At 38.1% G+C, this 22,834-nt stretch overlaps 1 protein-coding gene across 1 annotated transcript in view; it reads left to right on the top strand.

The window, feature by feature from the left end:
- MAP3K5 (mitogen-activated protein kinase kinase kinase 5) overlaps positions 1-22,834 on the top strand; it is a 110,297-nt gene that overhangs the window by 70,948 nt on the left and 16,515 nt on the right. Inside the window, exons 12-22 of the mRNA XM_072855931.1 lie at positions 3,803-3,852; positions 8,974-9,069; positions 10,435-10,516; positions 12,482-12,615; positions 17,062-17,189; positions 18,012-18,148; positions 18,788-18,893; positions 19,884-20,041; positions 20,524-20,701; positions 21,538-21,558; positions 22,654-22,831. Of these exons, the coding sequence (XP_072712032.1) occupies positions 3,803-3,852; positions 8,974-9,069; positions 10,435-10,516; positions 12,482-12,615; positions 17,062-17,189; positions 18,012-18,148; positions 18,788-18,893; positions 19,884-20,041; positions 20,524-20,701; positions 21,538-21,558; positions 22,654-22,831 (1,268 nt within the window). The remainder of the gene's footprint in view (positions 1-3,802; positions 3,853-8,973; positions 9,070-10,434; positions 10,517-12,481; positions 12,616-17,061; positions 17,190-18,011; positions 18,149-18,787; positions 18,894-19,883; positions 20,042-20,523; positions 20,702-21,537; positions 21,559-22,653; positions 22,832-22,834) is intronic.

Below are 22,834 nucleotides of genomic sequence, written 5' to 3'. Positions count from 1 at the left end.
ACTGCACCTCTAGAAGAGCCTAGATTGGAATACTGCTGGTGAAGTAGAAGAGTTACTTCAAGTCTTCTAGCTTTCAGTCTCAATTTGTTTGTTGCCACTTCATACTCATTTGTTCTTTTGCTAACACAGTGTTTATGTTAAGTGGTTTCTTTCTTTCTCTGATGTTTACCTTACAGTATTTTTAAGGAGAAGCCTAATATTTCTTAGTAGTCGTGGGGTTTTTTGGTTGGGTTTTTTTTTTGTTGTTGTTGGTTTGGTTGGGTTTTTTTAGGCAAGACAAGTAGGCTTGGTGTACTGGCCACACATGGCACCTCATTGCCATGACTTATGTTCCAGTTTGAGTTAACCTTACTTGAGCATGTGTGCTCATATTCCATAAGTGGTATTTCATGGTGTATTAATGTATCTTTTAGCTACCGGGATATTTTGCTTGATGCTTTCAGCAATGGCCTTTTTCATAGCTGTGTCACTTGACTGCCCAGTCATCCTGTTCTTGGAAAAAGGATTTGCATGTATTTGTCTGTACCTGTTTGGTGTTCAGTAGATAGCTATTTTGGCTTTTCCGAGTTTCTAACGTTTGCTTTGTAGCGTTTTCCATTATTGTAATTCTGTTATTCCATTTTTAAAGTTTCTTTATAGTATGCTACACTTTTTTTTTTTTCCTTACCCCCTCTCCTTTCCTTCCTGATTTGGGGAGTATATCTCTCTATTTTCTGCAGATTAGCGTTTTCCTATTTTTGCTGCCCTAGTGTTAATTAATAGCATTAGACAAGGTCAGTTTTAAATGCACTCCCTAGTACTTTTGCTCTGGCCAGAATCCTTACTGTGGCGAGCTTATTCAGTAGCCCAGGATCTGATTGATACCCAGTGCAGGCATCCTTGCCCTGCGAGCCATAATATCCATCAAAAGAATGCAATGGGCAATTTGGTAGTTAGCCCTTCAGCTGTACAATTGTAGTCTATTGTTGCAAGTTTGTCAAAGCCCTTAGAATCCATCAGAGACCTTACAGGGAGAAAAGGGACTAGAAGAATTTGGAGACACCAGCTTCCTTCTCAGGTGAATATAACCAGTATAATATTTGTCTTTGATAAGAGATTTTGTGAAGGAAATTGATGTATTATCTGTCAGCCCACTACAAAGAGGAATACTCTTACTTTGATCTTTACTAGGGTGAAAATAGGCATTTTAGGGGCTGATTAACAAGCAAAGACCACCTATCCCTACTGCAAGGGTAGGTTAGACAGTTTGGAAAATGCTTCAGCTGTCCAATTTCAGTCTACCTACCATAGGTCTGTCAGAGCTTTACCAGCTCATGCTTCAGATTTCAGTTCATTTTGGCTCATAGATTAATGGTTTTACTTATTTTCCAAAATTCAGTCAGTGCTCTAAGAGTAAGAATTGTGAGTTACGAAGCATATGAACTTCCTTTCATGCACAAAGAACCTGAATTTCTCTTTCAAATCCAAACTGGAACTCAGTGGAGCTTGCAGCCAGCAATTTTGTAATACATAGGCAAATGACAGTCAATACCAGGATACATACTGTGGCCTCTTCCTTTTCTGTGGCCTTTTTTAGCAGCATATCTTAATATTTATGCCGTTAATACCAAATTTAACATAAACAAATGCCTATAAAAATCAGATAGCGTTATATTTTGTAGAAAACACATTACCTTTGCCTTGCAGTTCCCTAATTTTAGCAGCCCTTTCCACATGGGGTTAGAGGAATGCAGCAGTGCTCTTGCAAGCTTGAAATAGAACAGCCTGTCTCTGTTTTGCGTTGGCTTCTGAATCCATTTTGAGTTTTGTTTTGGGTGGTTGGTGGTTTTTTGCCTAACCAAAGAACAGATGCTGAATTTGGATAGCACGCCTCGTATGTTTACTCCAATGTATTCAAAACTTGGCAAGATCATGAGGGACATAACTTTCATATTATTTCATTGCCTGAGAACATCCTGTGGTAAATGAAAGATGTATGAATCTGTGTGAGATTAGTTAGGAGATGACAGGTAAAACGCACAATACTTGTGCTTCTTGTTATGTTTCTTGAGCATTTCTGCCTCTCAGGACGTATATTTGAACTTATTTAGATTTTAGATTATTCGCAATAGTGGGAATTGGACAAGTACCAATAGCTAAGCTCTGAAAAGAGTTTCCAAGCATGGAAAATTGGAAAGTGGCAGAGTTTATATGGAGGGAGGAGTAAAAGAGAGTGCAGATACACCCTCCTTATTAGCAGAGGGATTGAGTTGGTCATCTTTCTTCATGGAAGAGAACCAGGCAACTCAAATAGTAGTTTCACAAACACTTCATACTAGCATCAGTTGGTACCTCCACTTCAAGATGCAATCCCACCTTTTCTTAATATCAGGCTATTCTCCCGTCCCTGTATGCCACTGGAGAAACCCTTCCCCCCATTTAACATTGAAGAGATACTGGAGTTACAGCTTTGTACTTTACAATTATAATAGTGTGAAGCTTATGCTTCAAGAAAGATGTTTGCTTGTATTTTTGGTATGTTGTGTTAGGCATTTTATATTAGCATTACAACCTTTAATGTGATTTGAGCAGAAAGGAAAGAATTACAGAGGAGGAGAAAATTGGTGTAGGAAGCCTTAAAGAAAGCTCTTATAGCTGGGAGAATAATTTCCTCTATCACTTGCTGCGCATTGTGCAACAGTTTTGGCAGTGGATCTGTTCTGACGTCTGTATATTTCAGTATTCATTAAATGTTTTGTAAGCTACACATTTTCATGTCTTCTTTTGGAATACACTTGATTATGTTTGTGTTTAACGCTATGCCCTTATGCTATAAATTACGTCTTGGCAAGAAATGTCTCTGTGCCTTTTTAATTGCTCAGGTGACTAAAATGCCAAATGAAATTCAGCTCTAGAAAGCAGTTTCTTCAAATATGTTGCTCATTGTGGTGGGATCCCAAGGTTGCCAGGACTTTGAGGTGGTGTGGTTCCACCTTTTCCTGAAAGGAGAATGTTTTCATGAGAAGATACAAAAGGCTTCTGTTTCCTACAGTAAAGTTTTATTAGAATATAAACATAGAGCAATATGACTGTCTACAGAGAGAACTCAGTTCTGCTGAATGTGACAGATGTAAACTTTAAAGATCTGAAAAGAAGTGAGGCCTGGCCCTTTTCTTAGGGTGGCTTCTTTCTTCCAGCCTTGCTTGTTACTCCAGCAGCTCTTAGGGGGGTTGGTACATTCTTACTGCTCTCTTCTGGATTCTTAGGGAAAGAGTCTCCTTTCTGTTTCTTTGGAAACTTGGCTTTCAGATTTGCTCCTTCCCTGGGCAATTCCTCCTACTTTCCAAGAATTTCCCACTTTACTCTCCAGTGTCAGACTTCCTGCTTGTAGCGTGCTCTGCCTGGTCTTCCCACATGCTGGGGCACTGAGTATGCAGAGCAGGCTTTTGTTATTCTCAGAGGTGGAATTTTTTGCCCCCACTTTCCAGAGGGTCGCATGCGACCCCAAGTTCAGCACCCAGACCAGGCTATACTTGCAGCCCTTCTGATCGGCTGTTTTGCATACTTTCTAAAATAGTATATTGTGTTTGCAGAATAAACAGTGAAGAAACAAAGAACCCAAAACGTCTATCTAGGACTTCTGTCCTTTTGGTTTTGGGGGGGGAAAAAACGCCCTGAAGAATAACTGTCAAAAGGTAATAGGCTGTTATAATTCAAGTGCTTCTCTTTCCACCTCTTGAGTTCCAGGTAGAAGATATGCCTACTGGCACTTCATTCGTAAAAAGGAATGTTTTATTTATTTATTTTCTTCTGCGTGTTACAGAAAGGTATCCATGAGTGGAACTTCAGTGCTGCTTCTATCAGGGGAGTAAGGTAAGGTTTTTTTCCCTTTCATGTTTTGAAATGAAAAGAATAATTGAATGAGTATTATATTAAGCTGCTGCTGTGGACCTTGGTGGAGTAACAGACACAGAATTGGAGCGGAGTATTGCAGGTACTTTCACAGGTGCCCTGCTCTAAGTGAAGCCCCAGGAGTCTTATTCTGGATTCAGAAATGACTGCTTGCAGGTTCATTATGTAAAAAATTAGCAAACATAGCCCGTTAAATAAAAAACGTAACATTTTCTAAAAGTTAGTAGTCACTTTATGCTAATCAAGGTGAAATTAAAATAACTGCCAGTATTTCATGTCATCTTACCTGAGTTCTGTCATGGCCAGGAGCTGCTTGGTGCACAGAATACATAAGGCAGGAAGTAACATATGGGTGCAGAGCAGAGGGGTGTGAGAAACTGAGAAGATCAGAGTGTCTTGCAGTATCCTAATTGCTTACCTGTTGTTGGGTGTTGGTGTGAGTGTGTATGTTTGGGGGGTTTTTTGTTCCTGTGTCTGTTTATGGGTATGGCAGCAAAGCTGTTGCAGAGAAGGCCCATAAGGAGAAGAGTCTATCAATGCAGAGTGGCAGAGTAGTGGTTAGACCACAAAGTGAAAACTTGAAGATTGTTTGAGAGTACAGAAAAGGGAGTCAATAGAAGGAGGGGGGGGGGAAGAAGGAAAAAAAAAAAAACCAACCCCAAACCTCCCAAAGATTCTTGTGGAGTAGATTAACATGGATTAATATGTCATAGGATCAGGAATGACACGTGCAAGACTGGCTTGACTGGATTAGAAGAGAATGATGTTAGACGTTCAAGGCCACCTTTCTTTTCTTCAGCACACTTCCCTCTTCGGGACGGGGCTTGTGAGATAGTGACAAAGGCGAAAACTTTGCCATCTCTTTGCTTGATTTCAGCAAAATGTTTTCTGTCTACTAGGGAGAATTCTTTACTGGAGGGGGGTCTAGTCCGGATGGTGTGCCATATTGTCAGTAAAGAACAGCCAAATCTGAGCTAGTGGGTCTGCTCCACTAGCCTGGGTTGAACGTCATGTGCCTCCTGTTTGGCAGGGGTCCAGCCTTGCAATTTGTGTCTTCTGATAGTAAGGAAGTAGTATTCTGCTGCTGTGACCTCTTCAGATCAATCCTTCATCTTAGTCTCATTTGGTTTTGGGTTTTTTTTCCTAGGACTTATCTATATTTTGGCATTCTGCAACTTTCCACTTTGGTGTTTGCTTTTTAGTGTAACTTAAAAAAAAAAGTCCAGAAATATTACATTTTTAAAAAATACTCATTGCTCTGTTCTAATAATAACTGTTCCATACACACAAAGCTGTCGCTATGTCTGCAGTATGTTTTTGCACAGATGGATGATTCTTTTTCCTTCCAAAAAGTAACCTAAAAAAACCAAACTATCGATAGGCACAGAAATTCAATCCTATGGGATTCAGCTTATTTTAGGCAAAAATTGCAATGATACGCTCAGTTCAGTCTGGTTTGGGTTTTGGTTACAGTATGTTTCTGTGAGCTTCTAAAAAAAGAAAAAAGTATTTATTGTCCTTTTTGTTTGTTTTTTTTTTTTTTTTTTTTTCCTTCCCCTCCGTCTTATTAAACCGTGCTGTGGTCAGTACCATTTCTGGTGTACCCTCCTGCATTTGTTGTTTAAACTGTCAATTGTCATTTAATTTGTCAATTAAATTTCCAATCTGTTCATCTGGACAGATGTCCAAAACAACTTGGAAGACTTTACAGTGAGCCAAGAGTCGCTGTGAATTCTTAGAAAACTCTCTGGCTGCCTCCATGAGGAGCTGCAGGGGGAAATCTTTATCTTATGCAAGTATAAAACTGAATAAGCCTATCTTTTTTCCTTTTTTTTTTTACCTTCCAAATATATGCAAGTTTCTGATAACTTAATTTTTCAGTGTTTCCCAGGTTTTTTCCTAGTTTTATGAAGGCAGGTATTCTTTGGAGAGGGACAGCCTTCAGAACCAGGCCCACTTCTAATCTATTTTTGTATCCAGACTATTTTTGGCTCCTTTGAAGCTTCTATGCTTAAAGCAGTCTAGGAGGGGGGAGTTCCCAGCTTTATGAGGATTCTCAGCCTTTCTAGACTAAGAGCCAGCTTTAGAGGTGCAGCCTTAACGTACAAGGCAGGTCTTTGTACATCTTGGAGGCTTTTTCAACAAAGGCCTCCATAAATATATACTGCATTACATAAGGAGACAGCAGGTCTGAAGAGACGTCTTGCATTGAAATGGCTAATGTTTTTGGTAAATACTTCAAGGAAGTGACTGAGGGGTCACTTCTTGTGAGTGCTATGTATCAGCCGGTGTAATCAACGTCTTATTTCTTGAGTAATAGAGTTCAGCTCTCAAGAATTGCAAAGGGACTTGGAAAGTATATAGAGCTCTCTGAGCAGCACAGTGCTAAATCACACTCTGTATGCAGGGAGCCATAGTAATTGGGTTTAGCTTAACAAACTCATTGATTAGTGGTTTGTGTGCCAATGTAAATAACTCTGCTTTTGTCATATGCCTTCTTGACCTCTTAAACACAAATGTTTATTATTGAATCAGGCCAAAAAGTACTCTTAATCTTAAAGGCTTCATCAGAGCTTTTAGAACATGGCTGCTTCCCCAGGGTGCTTTGCATCTTAGGTTATCCAGAAAAGTCCCTAGTGTTCTGCAGAGCTGACACATATGAGCAAGAAGATACCATCTTCATTTTTCCAGTTTAAAAATAAAAAATAAAGTAGCAGACAAGTTGCTAGACTACAAGTTGGCTTTTTCTCAGTGTTCGGGACAAGCCCTGGATTATGAAATAACTGTTATTTGTGTTGTTTCTGTGGGAGAGTGCCTCAGAGGTCATGCTGATGAATGTAGTGTTAGAAACAGTGAAAAAGTTGGATTCAGATCTACATCCAGTTTTCTTCATAGCTTAAGAATTGACAACAAGGATGTTCGTCTTCCATCCCAAGTTTTTGGAGCTTGGAATCTTGTCAGGCTACTTAATTACAAGAGTAGGAGGTGTCTATACTGCTACACTTCCAGAAAACAGATAAAAGTTCTACGGAACTGCTTTTCTGTGGCTGCTGCCAATGCTCAACTGTTTTATCTGCTGCTTCATCTGGAAGTATTAGTAAGCAGTAGTTACAGCATTTGCAGTATTTCTCATTGACTAAGAGGAGTTCTGGACGCACACAAGCTCGGCACAAGGCCACGCTGCATCGTGCTTCCCTGTTTGTCTTCGGAGTTTCGCAAATTCAGCCCCAATTCTGCTGTCATAGAAGTCAGTGGGTACTATGTGTGCTCGGGAACTGTCAGAATGAAGCATTTCCTGAAGAAATTATCCTGTCTCTTTTTGTAACTCAGTATTTTTTAGTCGTCTTTTTTTCACTTTAACAACTTTTTTTCAGGGAGGAAAGCAACATATAAGCAATGTAAAAGCACTTAAAGACCTTAAATATTTATGAATTTGCCTGCCCTCTGTGTACGCTCCACATTCTTACCCTTTTATTCACAGCTGTGTTAGTGGCTTCTGTGCGTGTCAGGTTTAAACTGACCATTCAGTCAGTAAAATGTTTAAACTCGCATGGAACTTGAAATGAATGGGTAATTCTGTTAAAATCAGTTACTCCATATCTGGAGAGTTTACCTATATGATTGAAAAACTTGAATTCAAAGTTAGTTTATAAACCGGGGACAGTGACTGTCTTCCCAGATGTGTGCATTAGTTAGCACTTCTGAATTTTTCCTAACGTAAAAATAAATGACTTGCTACACCCAAAGACAAATATTCTTATAATGAAGCTCGCTTTTCTCATAAGTAGCTTTATGAAAGGCAGCCCCCCCCCCCCCCCCAGCTTGTCTGGAGAGCCATTTGTTTATCAAAAGTTACAGGGCTCTACAATAGAGGAATCGTAAAAGGAAGCAAGGATCAGACAACCTTAGACACTTATTAAAGGTTGAAAATTACAAGTATTTCCTGATATTTAAAGAAAAACTGTTATGTTAAGTCATCAGTCCTTTGGCACAACATAGAATACCATTCTACTTTATTGTGCTACAAATTAAATAAAAACATGATGGCTATCTTGATCCAGCTAAAATAGATTGATTTCACTAGGACTGTGGATTTTGTCCAGTATCTTAAGAATGTTAGTAAGGAGACTCAATTTTTTTTGGTTTCTCAAATACTGCATTATATTCCCTTGTAACACCTCTAGCTATCTTTTTTTTTTTCCTTTTCTAATATAGTAACAGTCAGTTATACTGCATCAGCTTGACACCTGGCACTCAACATGTGACAAAGTTCCAGAAAGCTATTTCAAATAATGTTTAATATTTTCTATAAGGAGCACAGTAATGACATGCATATGAAACAGTTCTGGTGAATGAATATTTTTGCTAGAGCTGCAGCCTACTTGGGGTAGAAAACTGACAACTATACCTGAGTTTGCACCTCTTCCACTCTTCTGTTGAGACATCTATGCATCCATAAGAAAATGGCATACATACTTTTTCATTATCTTTGTTCTCCTGTTGTACAGGTAAAACCAAAACTGGAGAAAGGCGTGGGTGGGCAAGGGTGGTAAAGGTGTTCACCTCATTTTTTGATGCTGACTTAATTTTAAAATATTTTTCCAACATACTATCAACGTACCAATTCACAAGGAACCGATCAGAAATTTTTGTATTCAGGATTGAGCTGTGGCTGATTTCTAAAGCTGGAAGAACTCATGGTTTGAGTTCAAAGTCCAGCTTTCTGATGTGATCCTGAAAGGATGTTTCGTCCTGGCTGCAGGAGTGGAAATTAGGGGCCTTACCTAAAAGCACTGAAGACAAAAATGACTCAGGTCAATGGAAATAGTCTTATTAACTTCTTTGCTCCTACTCTTTCTTGAGCAATGTGTGGACTAGGGGGCAAGCGGAGTGATAGCAAACAGCAGAATGTGAACTTTGGAAGATACAAGAGTGTAATTTTACAATAAGGAAAAACTATGGCTTCTTAGGTTTAATCTGGTGCTTTCCCATATTAAATGGTTGATCTGTATGGTTTGACATAGCCGGTAGAAATCCAAATGCATATTTCCAATAACATGTTCTGCTTGGCTGTTCTTTCAGCATTTCGAAGTTTGAAGAACGGTGCTGTTTCCTGTATGTGCTGCACAACTCAGATGACTTTCAAATCTATTTCTGCACAGAACTTCATTGCAGAAGGTGTGTCACTGTTGTTGTTTCAGAAAAAAAAAGTCCTGTGATGGGGTAGGTGGTGTCTGCATGCACAACAGGGACTGACTTCAGAGCTATGATGAAAGTTGATCTGAGCATCCTCAGTGATCACCATCTTTCATGTGAAAGCTTAGTACTACAGTACCCTGGAGATGTATGAGGTTTAAAGGGTCAAAGTGCAAGCTGAGACAAACATTAGAAACAAATATAATTACAATTTTTTTTTTTTACACACTTTGTGGGATTATTTTTCTAATACTTATCATATTAAGGCTTATTACAAGTGTTTGTTGCCTCCAATCCAACAAAGCATCCTAAACTTAAAATGGACTTTCTGAAGTGGGAACATTGGGGGTAACAACAAGGTCTGGTCAAGATTTCTCTTTTACAGTAACTAAAATTTTATTTACGATTACGAAGAAGCACGCTTGATTTCCTTTACATTAGCATTGTGTTTACATAAGATTGTACCAGTATCCCTACAGAAAACTTGGCAAGGGTTCATTGCACAAAATTAGGGGTGTCTCAAATTCTCTAAGCTCTGTTTCTACTTCATAAGCTTGAGGGCTGTGATCTTGGATTGATCCAGAAGGCATTCCCAGAGGAAATTGCATATCTTTTTGTTCTAAAAAAGGCTGCAACTTTACCAAAAATCATAGCGGTACTCCATATTAATGGCTGTGGCTACCTCCCAGCCCAATCCCTAGCTTGTCCTCTCATCCATTCTAGTTCACATAGGTTCTTTTACTATGTTCATTCCCCTTCGTATCTGAGCACTTCTAAGAAGACGAGTAAGTAATACCTTAGCATGACATGGTATTTCGACTTGCTTTCTTTCAAAGGGGTAGAAGTCATACATAATAATACGTTTTTTTAATGGGAAGTCATAAAATAGACCCGCTTTTCATTCAAGCAAAAACTTGAAGCTAACCTTCCTGCACTACAAAAACTCCTCCAAATGTAGGCAAGACTTCTGGGCATTTCTCATTATGCTTCAGTGCTTTAATTGGACATAAAGAAATGGTGGTATAGGATGAGAATTTCACCTGACACATAGATTTTGAAATATGAATTCCATTAATAATTTCAGACATCATGGATGTCTTGCATGTATAAAAGGAATATGTAAAAGAATTAGGAAAACTGCAGATTTTGACTGTTAATTCTCCATATAAACAATTTTTTTTTTTTCTTTTTGCCAACAAACAAGCTTTTACACTGAGTTTATACTTACTATACTTAAGTCCTATTTTGGTTCATTCATTACTTTAGAGAGAAGCATTCTCTTTGTCCCCATACTGTCTCAAGTGTGTATTTGCTTTTTTGTTTATTTTTTTGTTTTCCTTTTTACAGATTTTTTGATATGGTAAACAGTATCACTGAAGAAATAGGGAAGACTACAGAGGAAGGGGAATGTGATGGAGACTCTCTAGAGGTATTTTTACACACACACACCCTCCCCCTCCCCAAGAATTTTAAGCTTCTCATGTAGCATTTCACTGAAGGGAGTAAATTACTCATCCCTTCTCTGGAATAAGTTATTGTTTACAAAATTTTGTTTTTGTTTATTGTTTACAAAATTTATCCTCTACTGTTTATAAATTAATGATTCTTTTTAATTGTCCTCATGTAGTTTTTATAACCAGCGTAGCTAAATCTCTCGTATTTCAGTAGCGTACTTGCTTGAGAAGGTACTCAACTCTGGAATTCTCCAGTTGTGCTTATTACAGAGTGACTCTTGTAACAGTTACTTCAGAGTGTACTCGTAGGCAGCATTAGCATCTGTTTAAATTTTAAAGACTGTTTGTTGTCTATTTCATGCATCGCTGGAATCGTGTACAGTTATGTTATTTGCAGGTCGTCTGCATAACAAGTAAGGATATAATTGTAATAGGGGAAAGTTTGTCCTTGCTAGTTACCATCTATAGGCAAGCACGGCGATGCACAGCAAACGCGAATCAGATGATGATGTTGGTGCTGCTGGGAGTCTGTTTATACCCTTAGCCCACTAACTCACACTGAAGCTTAGGATGCCCTACTTCTGCTACCACCCGTGAGCTGAGTTATAGCTTGCCTGGTATCCCGTTACATACTGTATTCTCACCTGGGGTTTCTATCTGAACATACACATAGTTGAAAAGTGAATACAGGGCTGTTGGGTGCAATGCAGTAGTTAAGGTGTTTAGGCTTTCTTTTAGGTGGCAGGGAACAGGAAAGAATACCTAAGCCCATGTCCTGTCACATGAAAATCTGGTGTCCCAAAGCTCTAGAGACATCCAGAGCTAACTGAGAGAGTCAGTACTGGATCATGAATACAGCCCTCTGTCCCAGTTTTGATGCTGGCATTTTATAATACATCTGAAATCGGAGATGGGACAAACAGAAACCACTAGAGTGACTTGCGGGATAGAAAAATACCCTATAATGAGAACCTCAGGGTGCCTCATTTGTTTATTTTAGCAAAGAGAAAAGCAGTGGGTGACTTGATTACAGTGGGTAAGTATTTTTACAGGGAAAATTACTATGTGCTAATGGTCTCTTTAATCTATTGAAGAAAAATGAAATGAAATAGAGTGACACCAAAGAAATTTTAATTAAGAGGCATGACTTCACCGTGAGAGTAATTAGTTGTTGAAACAAAGTACTAAAAGTAGTAGTGGATTCTCTCTTTTATTAAAAAAAGATAGCAGTCTTTATTCTGAGTAAAAGAAAAAATACTTTATCTGGGCATGAGCTACTGGGCTTAGCATGGGAGTGAGTGTGTGAAATTACATGTCTGTGTTATACAAGAGGACAGATCAGATAATCTATCTAATGACCATTTCTGGACTGGCCTTAAACTCTTTGAAATTCAAATTCAGCCGAAACCATGCTTAATACACGGTAATCCTGACTAACCTCCATTGGCACACTGCTGGCTGACCTGGCCCTGGCAAAAGTGAAGTTGTGCTGGTTTTGGAAGATGTGGTCAGGTCCGGAGAGCATCTGGAGCAAATTAAGTGCGTCCTGCCTGGCTTTCTATGCCTGTGTGGGAGCCGAAGGTCTCAGTTTGGCGCAGAGTGCCCTCTGTCGTCATGTTTTTACAGCACCTGCCAGCAGAATTGCAGATGCTGTTGAGTAAGACGTGCAAGCGTATCTACACAGAACAGGTAAAGGCTAGCTTAGCTTTATGCACTTCCCTGAAATGGCTACCTTAGAAGCCAGTGCTTCCTGTACAGTCAGTAGAGAAATACAGGCATGTCTGCACAGTATGCGAATTTTCGTCTTGAAGTGTTTTTCTTTCCTTCTCTGTAGTCTGCAGAAAGCAACTAGCATCCTAGATGCCTTAGTTATGAGCACAGTGTCAGATGGAATAAATCTTATCCTTCTGTTTCATTTCATGTTGTTGTTTGCTTTGCAGTACGATTACGAATATGATGAAAATGGTGAGCGAGTCATTCTGGGGAAAGGAACTTACGGCATTGTATATGCAGGACGAGATTTGAGCAATCAAGTGAGAATTGCTATTAAAGAAATTCCAGAGAGAGACAGCAGGTATAGTAACTGTGGCTGATTTCCAAATTTTGTGCATTACATAATTTCATCAGTAGTGTGATCAACCAGTTTGCTGATCAAGGAGTACCTCTTCTACAAAGCTGCCAATAAATTACCTGTCTGTGGTATATAATGCTGTTCTTTATCTCTGTAACTAGACGTTTCCAAGTTGTGGAATAGATTATGGTCACAACTGAGAATTTAGATTTTACTGGTTTTGGTACTAGTAGTTTATAGTACTTTTTCTTTCCAAAAGAAATATTGCTGAAGTGCAGAATCTCACTCAAACACCTAGTGATAAGCCCTATCCACTTAGACATGCTGAGGCATGCCCTTATAAAAGAACTATTGAAATTCATGATTTGTGGAGTCCTTTGACATTCTGAGCCTGAATTGTTGATAAAGGCATTTTCCTTTCCTGTTTGTGCATCATTTATTATGAAGCCCCTTAACATTAGAGTAAATCATGTGGAATGATTTTTTTTGTCCACGTTTTTTTAATGCAGAGTCTCTATATGTATTGCCCTCTCTCATTTATAAAGGTTACCACGTAAAGACCAGACACTTGATGTCCTCAGTACTTGTATATCTGGAGGCTTGCAGTGTATCCTATTTTGAATACACAGATTTCCACAAATGTTGTGATAAAAGTGATAGCAAGTCTAAAGATAAGATTTCTCAAATGAAACTGACTGCATTAAACTGTCAAGTTATTCTTAAATTCTACATTAGCCTTTGGTGTTTGTAGTCAACTCTTGTACAAGCTGCTTCTTAACAGGTGACTTGAGTGCCTGGATCTTTAAAGTGCCTCTCAGACAGACTGTAAAATATCATCAAAGACTGTAACTCAGGCTTATGTTCAGGAAAGCTATGAAAAGTAGGAAATAAAGTCATTGCCATGGTTGGTAACAGAAAGATAAATCCATCCTTTCCCAATGGTTAAAGAAATCATTTTTATAAAGGAAGCTCTCTGATAAAGACAGAATACTGCTTGGTAGCAGGAGGAATTGCATACTAAATGAATGTAGGTAAAATATCAAGTGTACCAACTGGTGAATTTTTGTCCATCATTTCAGTTGGGAATGGAATCCATAGTTTCTTGTCATCTTTTGCACGTTTGGCTTTTTTGGTTTACTACTATGATCTAATGGATAGCTTGTCCTTCAGCAGGATTTCCCATATTTTGGCATGCTTCATTTCCTCTGTAGGAGGAAATAACTGTATCCTTGTTTGTGCAGTGTTCAATCTACAACTAATATCAGGAAGGAAGTTGGTTTTACCTATCCCTACATAGCAGTTGTCTTAAAGAGAGTGCTAGTATTCAAAACAGTAAATATAAGAGGCTATTCTAACCTGCCGTGGTGGCTGTTAATTCTTCTCACTTTTGTCTAGAATGTATATCCCTGGGGGTAAAACCACCGTTTGTGGAAAAGGAGCATTATTCTCTACAACCTGTCCAGCATCAAGTACTGTTATTTAAATTGTATTGGAGCCTAGATGTTGACAGGACACTGTGTGATAACTCTTATAAAGTTTTCTTTGTGTAATTTACAGACTGGAAGGTCAGTAATGCCACCTGGTGTCCTAGCTCAGTTTCTTTTTCATGGGTCTCTCTTGTGGGCCTTCCTTCGGTTATTCTGTCCTCACTTAGTTGTTCTTTTCTTTGACGTTTAAAAAGTGAATCCTTCTAAATCTTTTCGAATCCATGTATATATCGGCTGTTCAATATGGGTATGTGTGTGGTCTAATAATTTTTCCATACTCATAATATTTTAAAGATACTAGAACTTAGATTATGGAAAGGGGAATCCTTCCATCCTCTATATTGTTATTGTAAATTTAACTTCAAGATGTGTTACAATTTCTCAGAAAGTATGGCCTCATTACATAAAACAATCTCTTGACTCAAAATAGAGTTGTAAGTTTTGTATGTGCTAATAAGAAATTTGTTGTTTGTAACAACTGTGGTTAATAGAAAGATAGCCTGGATAGGGCAGTAACTACTTTAAAAGAAAAAAAAAAAAATCCATATTTTTCTTCTCCAGTACACATTTAAAAGAATTTTCATTGGAAAAGGTTTCAGGTTCAATGTGCAAAGCATAGTGGAAAAGAGATTATTAAGAAGCTGTTAGCCTTTCATCTAGACTTTCAAAAATATTTACAGGCTTCCAGGACAAACTTCAAGTATTATTCTTTTAATGGCAAAGTCAGAAAAAAATTATTAATTCATTTCTGATTAATTATAACCTGATCTTTTAGCACTTTGAAAGAAATCTATAGAAAGAAAACGATTAATCTCTGAAGTCAATTCTTACCATTTTCAAAGTAAAAATTACCATCTTTTGGATTTGTAAGAAATAATTAAGTTCTGAGTCGGAGCATGGCCAGAAATGCAATGACTTCTGTGCAAAAAGCAGTGGGTCTTCGATACTGCTATATGTTAAATACAAGCTACTGAATAATTTACTTAATTGTCAGGAAATGTTAGACTACAGAGACACATTCTGAAAGAAAAGGAAACATTCCTGCAATGCTGTTGCCCTCAAATGCATTTCCAGTACTACAAAATAGTACCAGTGGCCATATCAACTTTCCAAGTTAAAGTAAAATCATGTTAGGTAGATAATAAGATCTAGCTTTCTAGGATTTAGAATTTTTCTTTCTCCATAGCATTTAAAGTCTCCTAATGACTAAGTTCTAAAATAATTCTCCAGTGGGATGAAGCATTTATTTTGTTACGGCTTTATTTTATTTGCTAAATTATTTTAGTTGCTCAAGACTCAATTAACTGTGCAGTTTAAAAGTGCAGGGGGAAGAATTGTAATGGTCTTGCCATTGCTGCTCTGAATGAATATCCTATTAATAGAACTCAGGAATATAATGTCTGATGATTTTGCATTTCTGAATGACTAACAGTGTAGTCAGAATCTTTATAGTCTCATGTGTGGAGAGGCAAACCAAAACTCAAATTAGTTTTTAGTAAATAGACTCGGAGTTGCATAATCACACTTTTCATTAACCAAATAATTTCCTTGTTTTCTGCAACAGCTCTCTAGAGGGGTTTTCAGATACCCACTTTTCTTTTTTTCCTTTTCCCTCCACTTTTTTAAGAGTTCAGCCTCCACTTGTAGCTTGATGCTGTTGTTAGGGTGAGCTGATAACTACCTACCCCGAAAGGGAGTGGAGCTCACAGGCACTTTTCCCCTAACAACTTCAGTCGCATTCGTGCTTTGATTGCATTCCTGGCACTGGCACTCCGCTGGCTCCAGGGAGAGCTAACTCCTGGACTTGAGGCAGCAGGAAGCTACCCCTCCTCCCCATAAATAAATAAAATAAAAGTTTTGTGCCAGTTCATTAGGGGGTGAGAATGTACCAGTGTTTGTGCGAAGTCTGTGCTGAGAGCCACCTGCTGAATGTGAAGGTGGCAGGAAAACTATTCCTTTTGGTGGCAAGTAGCTGCAAGATTGAGTTTGCAGTTATGTTTAGTACTCCCTCAGTATAAGCATTGGAATATGTCTTCCACTTGCTCAAGACTCTGCAGCTCCTTCTGGCATCTGGACTGATAGAAGGATGACTGTGTCCTTCATCTATTTCAGCTACCCCAAAAGTCTGACTGCAGATGTTAGTGCTTTAGTGAAAATAGCCACCAGGCTCTCAGCATATTGTCTGCGTTTTGCCAGACAATACACAGAATCCGGCAGCTGAGCTGACCTGCTTCCAACTTGCCCATGGTTGGAAGAAGAGCATTAGGGCTGGCCCAGGGAGCACACCAGCCCCTGAGCTCTGGTGGTGTTCCACACTAGAGAAGAATCTGGACTCCAGAAACGTTCTTGGCAAAAAGGCCGCTGAAAACCTTACATCTCTGAAAAATATTTTACCTTGGACTAAATTACATTTGATGAAATTGTTTTATCAGTTTTTCTGAATATCTCCCCATGAAATGATTCCTGTTTTCTTATGCTGATAGCTATCTACTCTTGCTTTCAGATAAGACTCCTCCTTTAATTAAAATTTAAATGGTGATTTGTTTTAATTATTGAGGTGATTTTAGTTATACACTAACTTTATGGTTTACTACTTCACTTTGGCACTAGTCTGAATCCAATCGCTACCCAACTGTTTATTCTCTTCTGGTTAGGCTGGAGAGGAGTTCATTTTCCACAAATTTTGTTTTGCTCAGTCTATCTATGTACATTTATAACATTTTGTGTGTGCCTGTATACACAATATTATATATATTTTATATATGTTACGTGTATTTATATACGATTACATAATTTTTTAGTACGTGGTGGTCACAAGCACTGTTGTTAAATGCATCTAACATAGTCATTTTCAGTGTAAACAAGTTTCATGGGACCTAAAATAGAACTTCAGCTACTACAGTAAACACAAGACTTTCTTTCCAAAGGTCAATATTGAATAAACTGCTTCTTTTCTTTCCAGGTACTCCCAGCCTCTGCATGAAGAAATAGCTTTGCATAAGCATCTCAAACATAAGAACATTGTCCAGTATTTAGGTTCTCTTAGTGAGAATGGCTTCATTAAGATATTCATGGAACAGGTGCCAGGTGGTAAGTTGTGGGGGAGACTGGTTTGGTGGTTGGTTGGTTTGTTTTTCAACATTTTAAAAGTATAAAAACCTATAGTACTGCAACAAGATATACTTCATACAAATGTAATATTCTTTAATATCTCTTTCCTAAATTAATGGGAACAACTGTCTTCAAAGTGCGTGAGTCTTCTCATTCAGTATTTAGGTGGGCCGTGCTACAGATACAGCTCAGATCATTGCTGTGGCAGGCAAGCTCCTTTTACCTACAGATCAGAGATGGTCTGTGGTCATCCTACTAGAAAGACTGTAGCTGGTCTCAGGTGGCTGAGCCCTCCTCAGGTACCTAGCACAAGAGAAAGGCAATTGGTGATGGTTGCTTCTGTTTGAGACCACAGAACTCACAGCAGCCAGATGCAATAAAAATCCCACTTCTTGAGCTTAGCTTTTCGAGAAACCATGGAGTTGGTGTATGTGCAAAAACATGCATATATGCACATCCATCCTTTTTCACTCCTCTACAACATACTTCTGGGGCAACTTTTCTCCAGGCATAGGAGAGAGATGAGCACATTGCTTTAAATGGGTTCTGATCTGCCTGCTTGAGGAAGCATATGCTTCTCTGCTGGAGTTGAGGCCAGTGGAGATACTGAGACCCTCTTTTTAATTACTTGGGCCGGTGATGGTACAACTAAGCATTCGCCTGGAGAGGCCTTTGCTTATAGAAGAGGTGCCTACACTTGGTTTGGGATTGGTGTTTGTTGTTACTTTTTTTTTCCTATGGGGGAGAAGGCAGAATTTAATTAGATTTTTACTCTCACTTTTTTGCTCTCCAAAATCATAGGCAGCCTTTCTGCTCTTCTACGATCAAAATGGGGACCATTAAAAAATAATGAGCAGACAATTGGCTTTTACACCAAGCAGATTCTTGAAGGATTAAAATACCTCCATGATAATCAAATAGTGCATCGAGACATAAAGGTAAGAATTTGCAGAGAATTAAGCCTGATAGTGTTATGTAACTGCATAACCATTTATTTGTTCTGTAATATAAAACCTTTTTTCCCGAAAGTTCTTCATTGTCACATACCCTCTCTGCTATTCTGAACTGTGGGTTAGGTAAGTGAACCATTGTTGATTTGAATTTGCACAACAAAATATGTTTCTTTTTAATTTTAGAAGAATTTACATATAGCCACTTAAGATGTGATAACATGGATATTTTTATTTCTGTTTTCAATTACATGATCGAACTTTCATAAAAGCTTATTAGAAGTGAAGAAGATTGTGCATGGGATATTAGCAGGTTCTTTTCCACGGAGACTGCAGATGAAAAAGTTCCCTTTTAAAAAAAAAAAGCACCTTTTTCCCTCTCTTAATATTTTTTAACTGAATTCCTGTAGTATTCCTGTAGGTAGGGGAAGTTCACTTTGAGATGAAGTTTCTGATAATGGGGTTACATAAGGCAGGAACGCTATTGATTCCTCTTTCTTCTGCCTTCTTAAGAGTCTTAGGAAGTAATTGTTACTGAAGAGTGCATTGTAGAAACAGGCTATACACGAAGTCTTAGATGAAGAGTCAGCAGAGAAAAATAATTGCTCTGAATGTTCTATCCCTCAGGGTGATAACGTGCTTATCAACACGTACAGTGGAGTGTTAAAGATTTCGGACTTTGGAACTTCAAAGAGACTTGCAGGAATCAACCCATGTACTGAAACTTTTACTGGTATGTTCCCAGAGAAGACTCTTTCCTCACCTGAACTGTGCATGTAGGGTCAGAATCCACAGCTGCTGAACTTTCATTGACTTCAAATCAATATAAAAGGTTGCTGCAAGAATAACTTTCTGTATACCTAATCTTAAGCTATACACTGTACTTGTATGCACTGTTCAAAGAGAATGCGGTTTTGGAAGTTCCACTTGAGACATGAAAGTCCTCTACAACAGAAGAGCTGTGTCTTTCCTATGTTGTATTTGAGTCTGTCTCTTCTGTGCGCATGGCTTTTTCATCTTGCTGATCAAAGGCTAACCTTTTTTTTTTCTTTCATGACTGGCTTGGACATCCTGGCTTCATCTCCAGAATTGCTTATCTACAGAGCCTGTCATTAACTTGATCCTCATTCTGCTTGATAATTTGATTTGGGTGTTAAATCATGCAGTGGCACTGCATTAAATAATTATGCAAAATGAGAAGTGACTGTTATTTTAATTCCATCCTCTGGTCTTCCATTTCTGCTCTAAATGGAACAGAATGCAGAATGATATATCAGGTTGATTCCCTTACTTCAGAAAAAGTGTTCATATCACCTGCTGTTTTAGGTTCAGATTTCAGGTTTCACTTCCTTTACCTCTCTGGATGCAATTCAGAGTGATCTTCCTTATTTTAATCTTAATCTGTAATACAGTAAATGAAAATTATGTCTGATCCAAAGCTCATTGAAACCTCTTAATAATTGTCATTGACTTTGAAAAGCAGTATCATCAGATCAGCAGATGATATCAGATGTTTTTAGCACAAGTAATATTTTGAATAATATTTTGAGTTTTATGTAGAATGCATATGGAAATTTTTTTATTTTTTTCTTTTGATAAGGAGTATTTTTTTTTAATTTTCCCATTATTGCTCACTGCTCAGTGATTTTGTTCCTCTTGTCCTTTAGCTATCTATTTGCATCATTAATGCACCTAAGTAAAAAAATGAGTATGTTTTAAACAGGTACCCTTCAGTATATGGCACCAGAAATCATAGACAAAGGGCCACGTGGCTATGGGAAGGCTGCAGACATCTGGTCTTTGGGATGCACAATCATCGAGATGGCTACAGGGAAGCCCCCGTTTTATGAACTGGGAGAACCACAAGCAGCTATGTTTAAGGTCAGACATCTTCCTTGTACAACTCAGACCAGTATTTGTAAACACAGGAAATCTCATGACTGTTTTGGAGAAGCTAGAATTAGAGATCGCAGGAAAAGAAGATAAAGGAAATGCCTGGTTAATGAGGATGTTAAGAGGAATGCACTGATTCAACTGAGTGGGAGTGCTGTGTAGTTTTGAAGAGAGTGATGGAGCAATAGCAGCTATTCAGCAGCCTGGATGTTTAAAAAACAAAAAAGAACTGAGAAAATAAGCAGTTTTCTGCTTTGTGAGAGCCTCTACTTGCAGTTGTGGGGTTTTTTAATGCAATTGTTTATACAGTTTGTAATAGGGTTTATTCTCTGAATTAATAAACTACAGAAAGATAATATCAAAACTTGAGAACAATATACCACTTTTCCTATCTAAACACTTTTTTGATGCTATTTAGTGTTTGGGGAAAAAAACAGTGTAGGCCATTGTTTTCCCTTTATTTGTTTCAGGTGGGAATGTTTAAAATACACCCAGAGATTCCTGAATCCATGTCTGCAGAAGCCAAGGCTTTCATATTGCGTTGCTTTGAACCAGATCCTGATAAACGAGCTTTTGCTCATGAGCTACTTATAGATGAATTCTTGAAGGTTTCAAGCAAAAAAAGAAAGTTCCCATCAAAGCTCTCAGGTAAGCGTTGCTAAACTCAATCTGGCATTTTTCTCTTGTCGATGATACTGTTTACTGAAACTGCTGATTTAGTCTTTAAGATGAACACAGCAGATCTCCATCCCAGGTGAACATTCAGTTGTAACCTTGTTCTAGCAGCTTGCTGCAGAAACCCTGTTGTAGCAGAATTCTGTTATCATGTTGTCACAGAGGTGATTTATATAAATATTTCTAATAATGTTTCTAAAAGTCTGTTTATGGTTTTGTGCGGCTTTTGGGGGGGGGTTTTGGTTTTGGTTTTTTTGTTTGGGTTTTTTTGTTTTTGTTTTTTTTTAATTTGCATATGTTTTCATGCAAAGAATGTTTGCATAGAGTACATTTTGTGTAAGGTTAGAACGTGCTATTGCGCCTCGGGAGTTTTCTACATGATCAAAATAATCTTTGTCCCATAGCAAATGTGCATGCACTGCATTATTTTTGTTTCATGTACTCATTTCCTGTAGCGTTCTAAATTACAGAAAGTAACAAAGGAGTTTTGAGAGTATGAATGACATGTTCCATGTGTGTGCATATATACATATGAAAATATCTTCTGTATTTTTTTTGCATGATACCTAAAAGAAATAAAAATACCAGGTAAAGGAGATGATATTGGCTGAGCACTTGTAACGTAGTTTCCACCCCCCAGGTTAAAATTAACTTCAAATCGCAATAAATTACACTTTTAGAGATTGCAGACAGGAGAGTCCAGATAGTCCATAAAAATGGGAAGAGAGTTATCCTTTACACTATGCGTATTTTCTCAGTTAATTTCAGCACATTTAACCTTCTTTTTTCTTTGCTTTTTTCCCCCACAGTTCTTTCCGCTAACACAAATGGTGAGTTTTTAACATACTTCTCTATCGAAACATAACTGTGTAGATACTATAGTTATCACTTATTCTGGTATAATTTGTCACACTAAAATGCTGCAAAGAGAAGTGGGCACAATTATGAAAATAAGTGACCTTTCTCTGTTAGGAACCTTTAATTCATTGTGCAAATTTAAACTACTATTTGTAATCCGACCAGACTATGGTTTAATTGTCTAGGCAGGTGCGTAATACAGGCTTGAAGAGCTGCGTTGTTGTTATAGGGCCATTTAGTGGCAATCTGAGCAGGAAACCAAATGGCTGTTTTATAGTAGCAATAGGGCCAAGGTTTGTGGAGAAAGATAACATAGATTTTTATTAGGCTAAATTCTGTAATTGAAAAAAGCGGAATGCATTTGACACCCCTTGTCAGGCCTGGGTACAGGAGAGTCATCCGTTTCAGGAAATGAACAGGGCGGGGGGACACACAACACAGCGAACACACACATAGTTACCTTCGTGCTGAGTTGCTATCAAAGTACATTTTGAAATGTGCTCATGTGAAATAGGTATGAATAGTTTCTTGCAGCAGTAATGTGTCCTCTGGATTTAAAAACAAAAGTTCTGACTTAACATGCACGTTTATTATTAATCAAAGACTATGAACTAATTGAACTTGTACAAAACAATCTGATAAAGAAATGTATCTTATGTGTTATAGTATATATACTTATATGTATTGTATATATAAATGTACACACATAAAATTAAGATCTTGGAAGGTGCTTGGATGATTTACCCTGTAGAAACATCTTGCTACTGCTGAAAGCGCGTACTGATGGTGTGAGATGCATGTTCACTCCAGTGGTGAAGTTCTGTAAGTGAACTTGCAAAGAGCCCAGCATTTCCATATCTCAGGAAGCTTTTGAATAAAAATGTAACTAAAAGATAACTCTGTTCCAGAAGAATAAGCTTTGGGAGTTTTTTGTCAGTTTTGTTTTAATATTTTGTATTGGTGTGGGGGAAGACTGGAGTCTGTTTCCTCTGAAAGAATAACCTTTTCACTTCAGAACTGTGATGGCACTGTTAAATTCTAATTTCTGAATATTTCTATACGAACAGAGTATCTTCGGAGTATATCCTTACCTGTCCCTGTTCTGGTGGAAGATACAAGTAGCAGCAGTGAATATGGTTCTGTCTCACCTGATACAGAATTAAAAATTGATCCATTCTCTTTCAAAACAAGAGCCAAATCCTGTGGAGAAAAAGATGGGAAGGGAATCCGGTCCCTTTTTCTGAGGTA

The sequence above is a fragment of the Ciconia boyciana genome, chromosome 3, assembly GCF_034638445.1.
Source record: "Ciconia boyciana chromosome 3, ASM3463844v1, whole genome shotgun sequence".
In the NCBI taxonomy this organism is placed as follows: domain Eukaryota; kingdom Metazoa; phylum Chordata; class Aves; order Ciconiiformes; family Ciconiidae; genus Ciconia; species Ciconia boyciana.
This window is presented reverse-complemented; position numbering and strand designations above follow the sequence as displayed.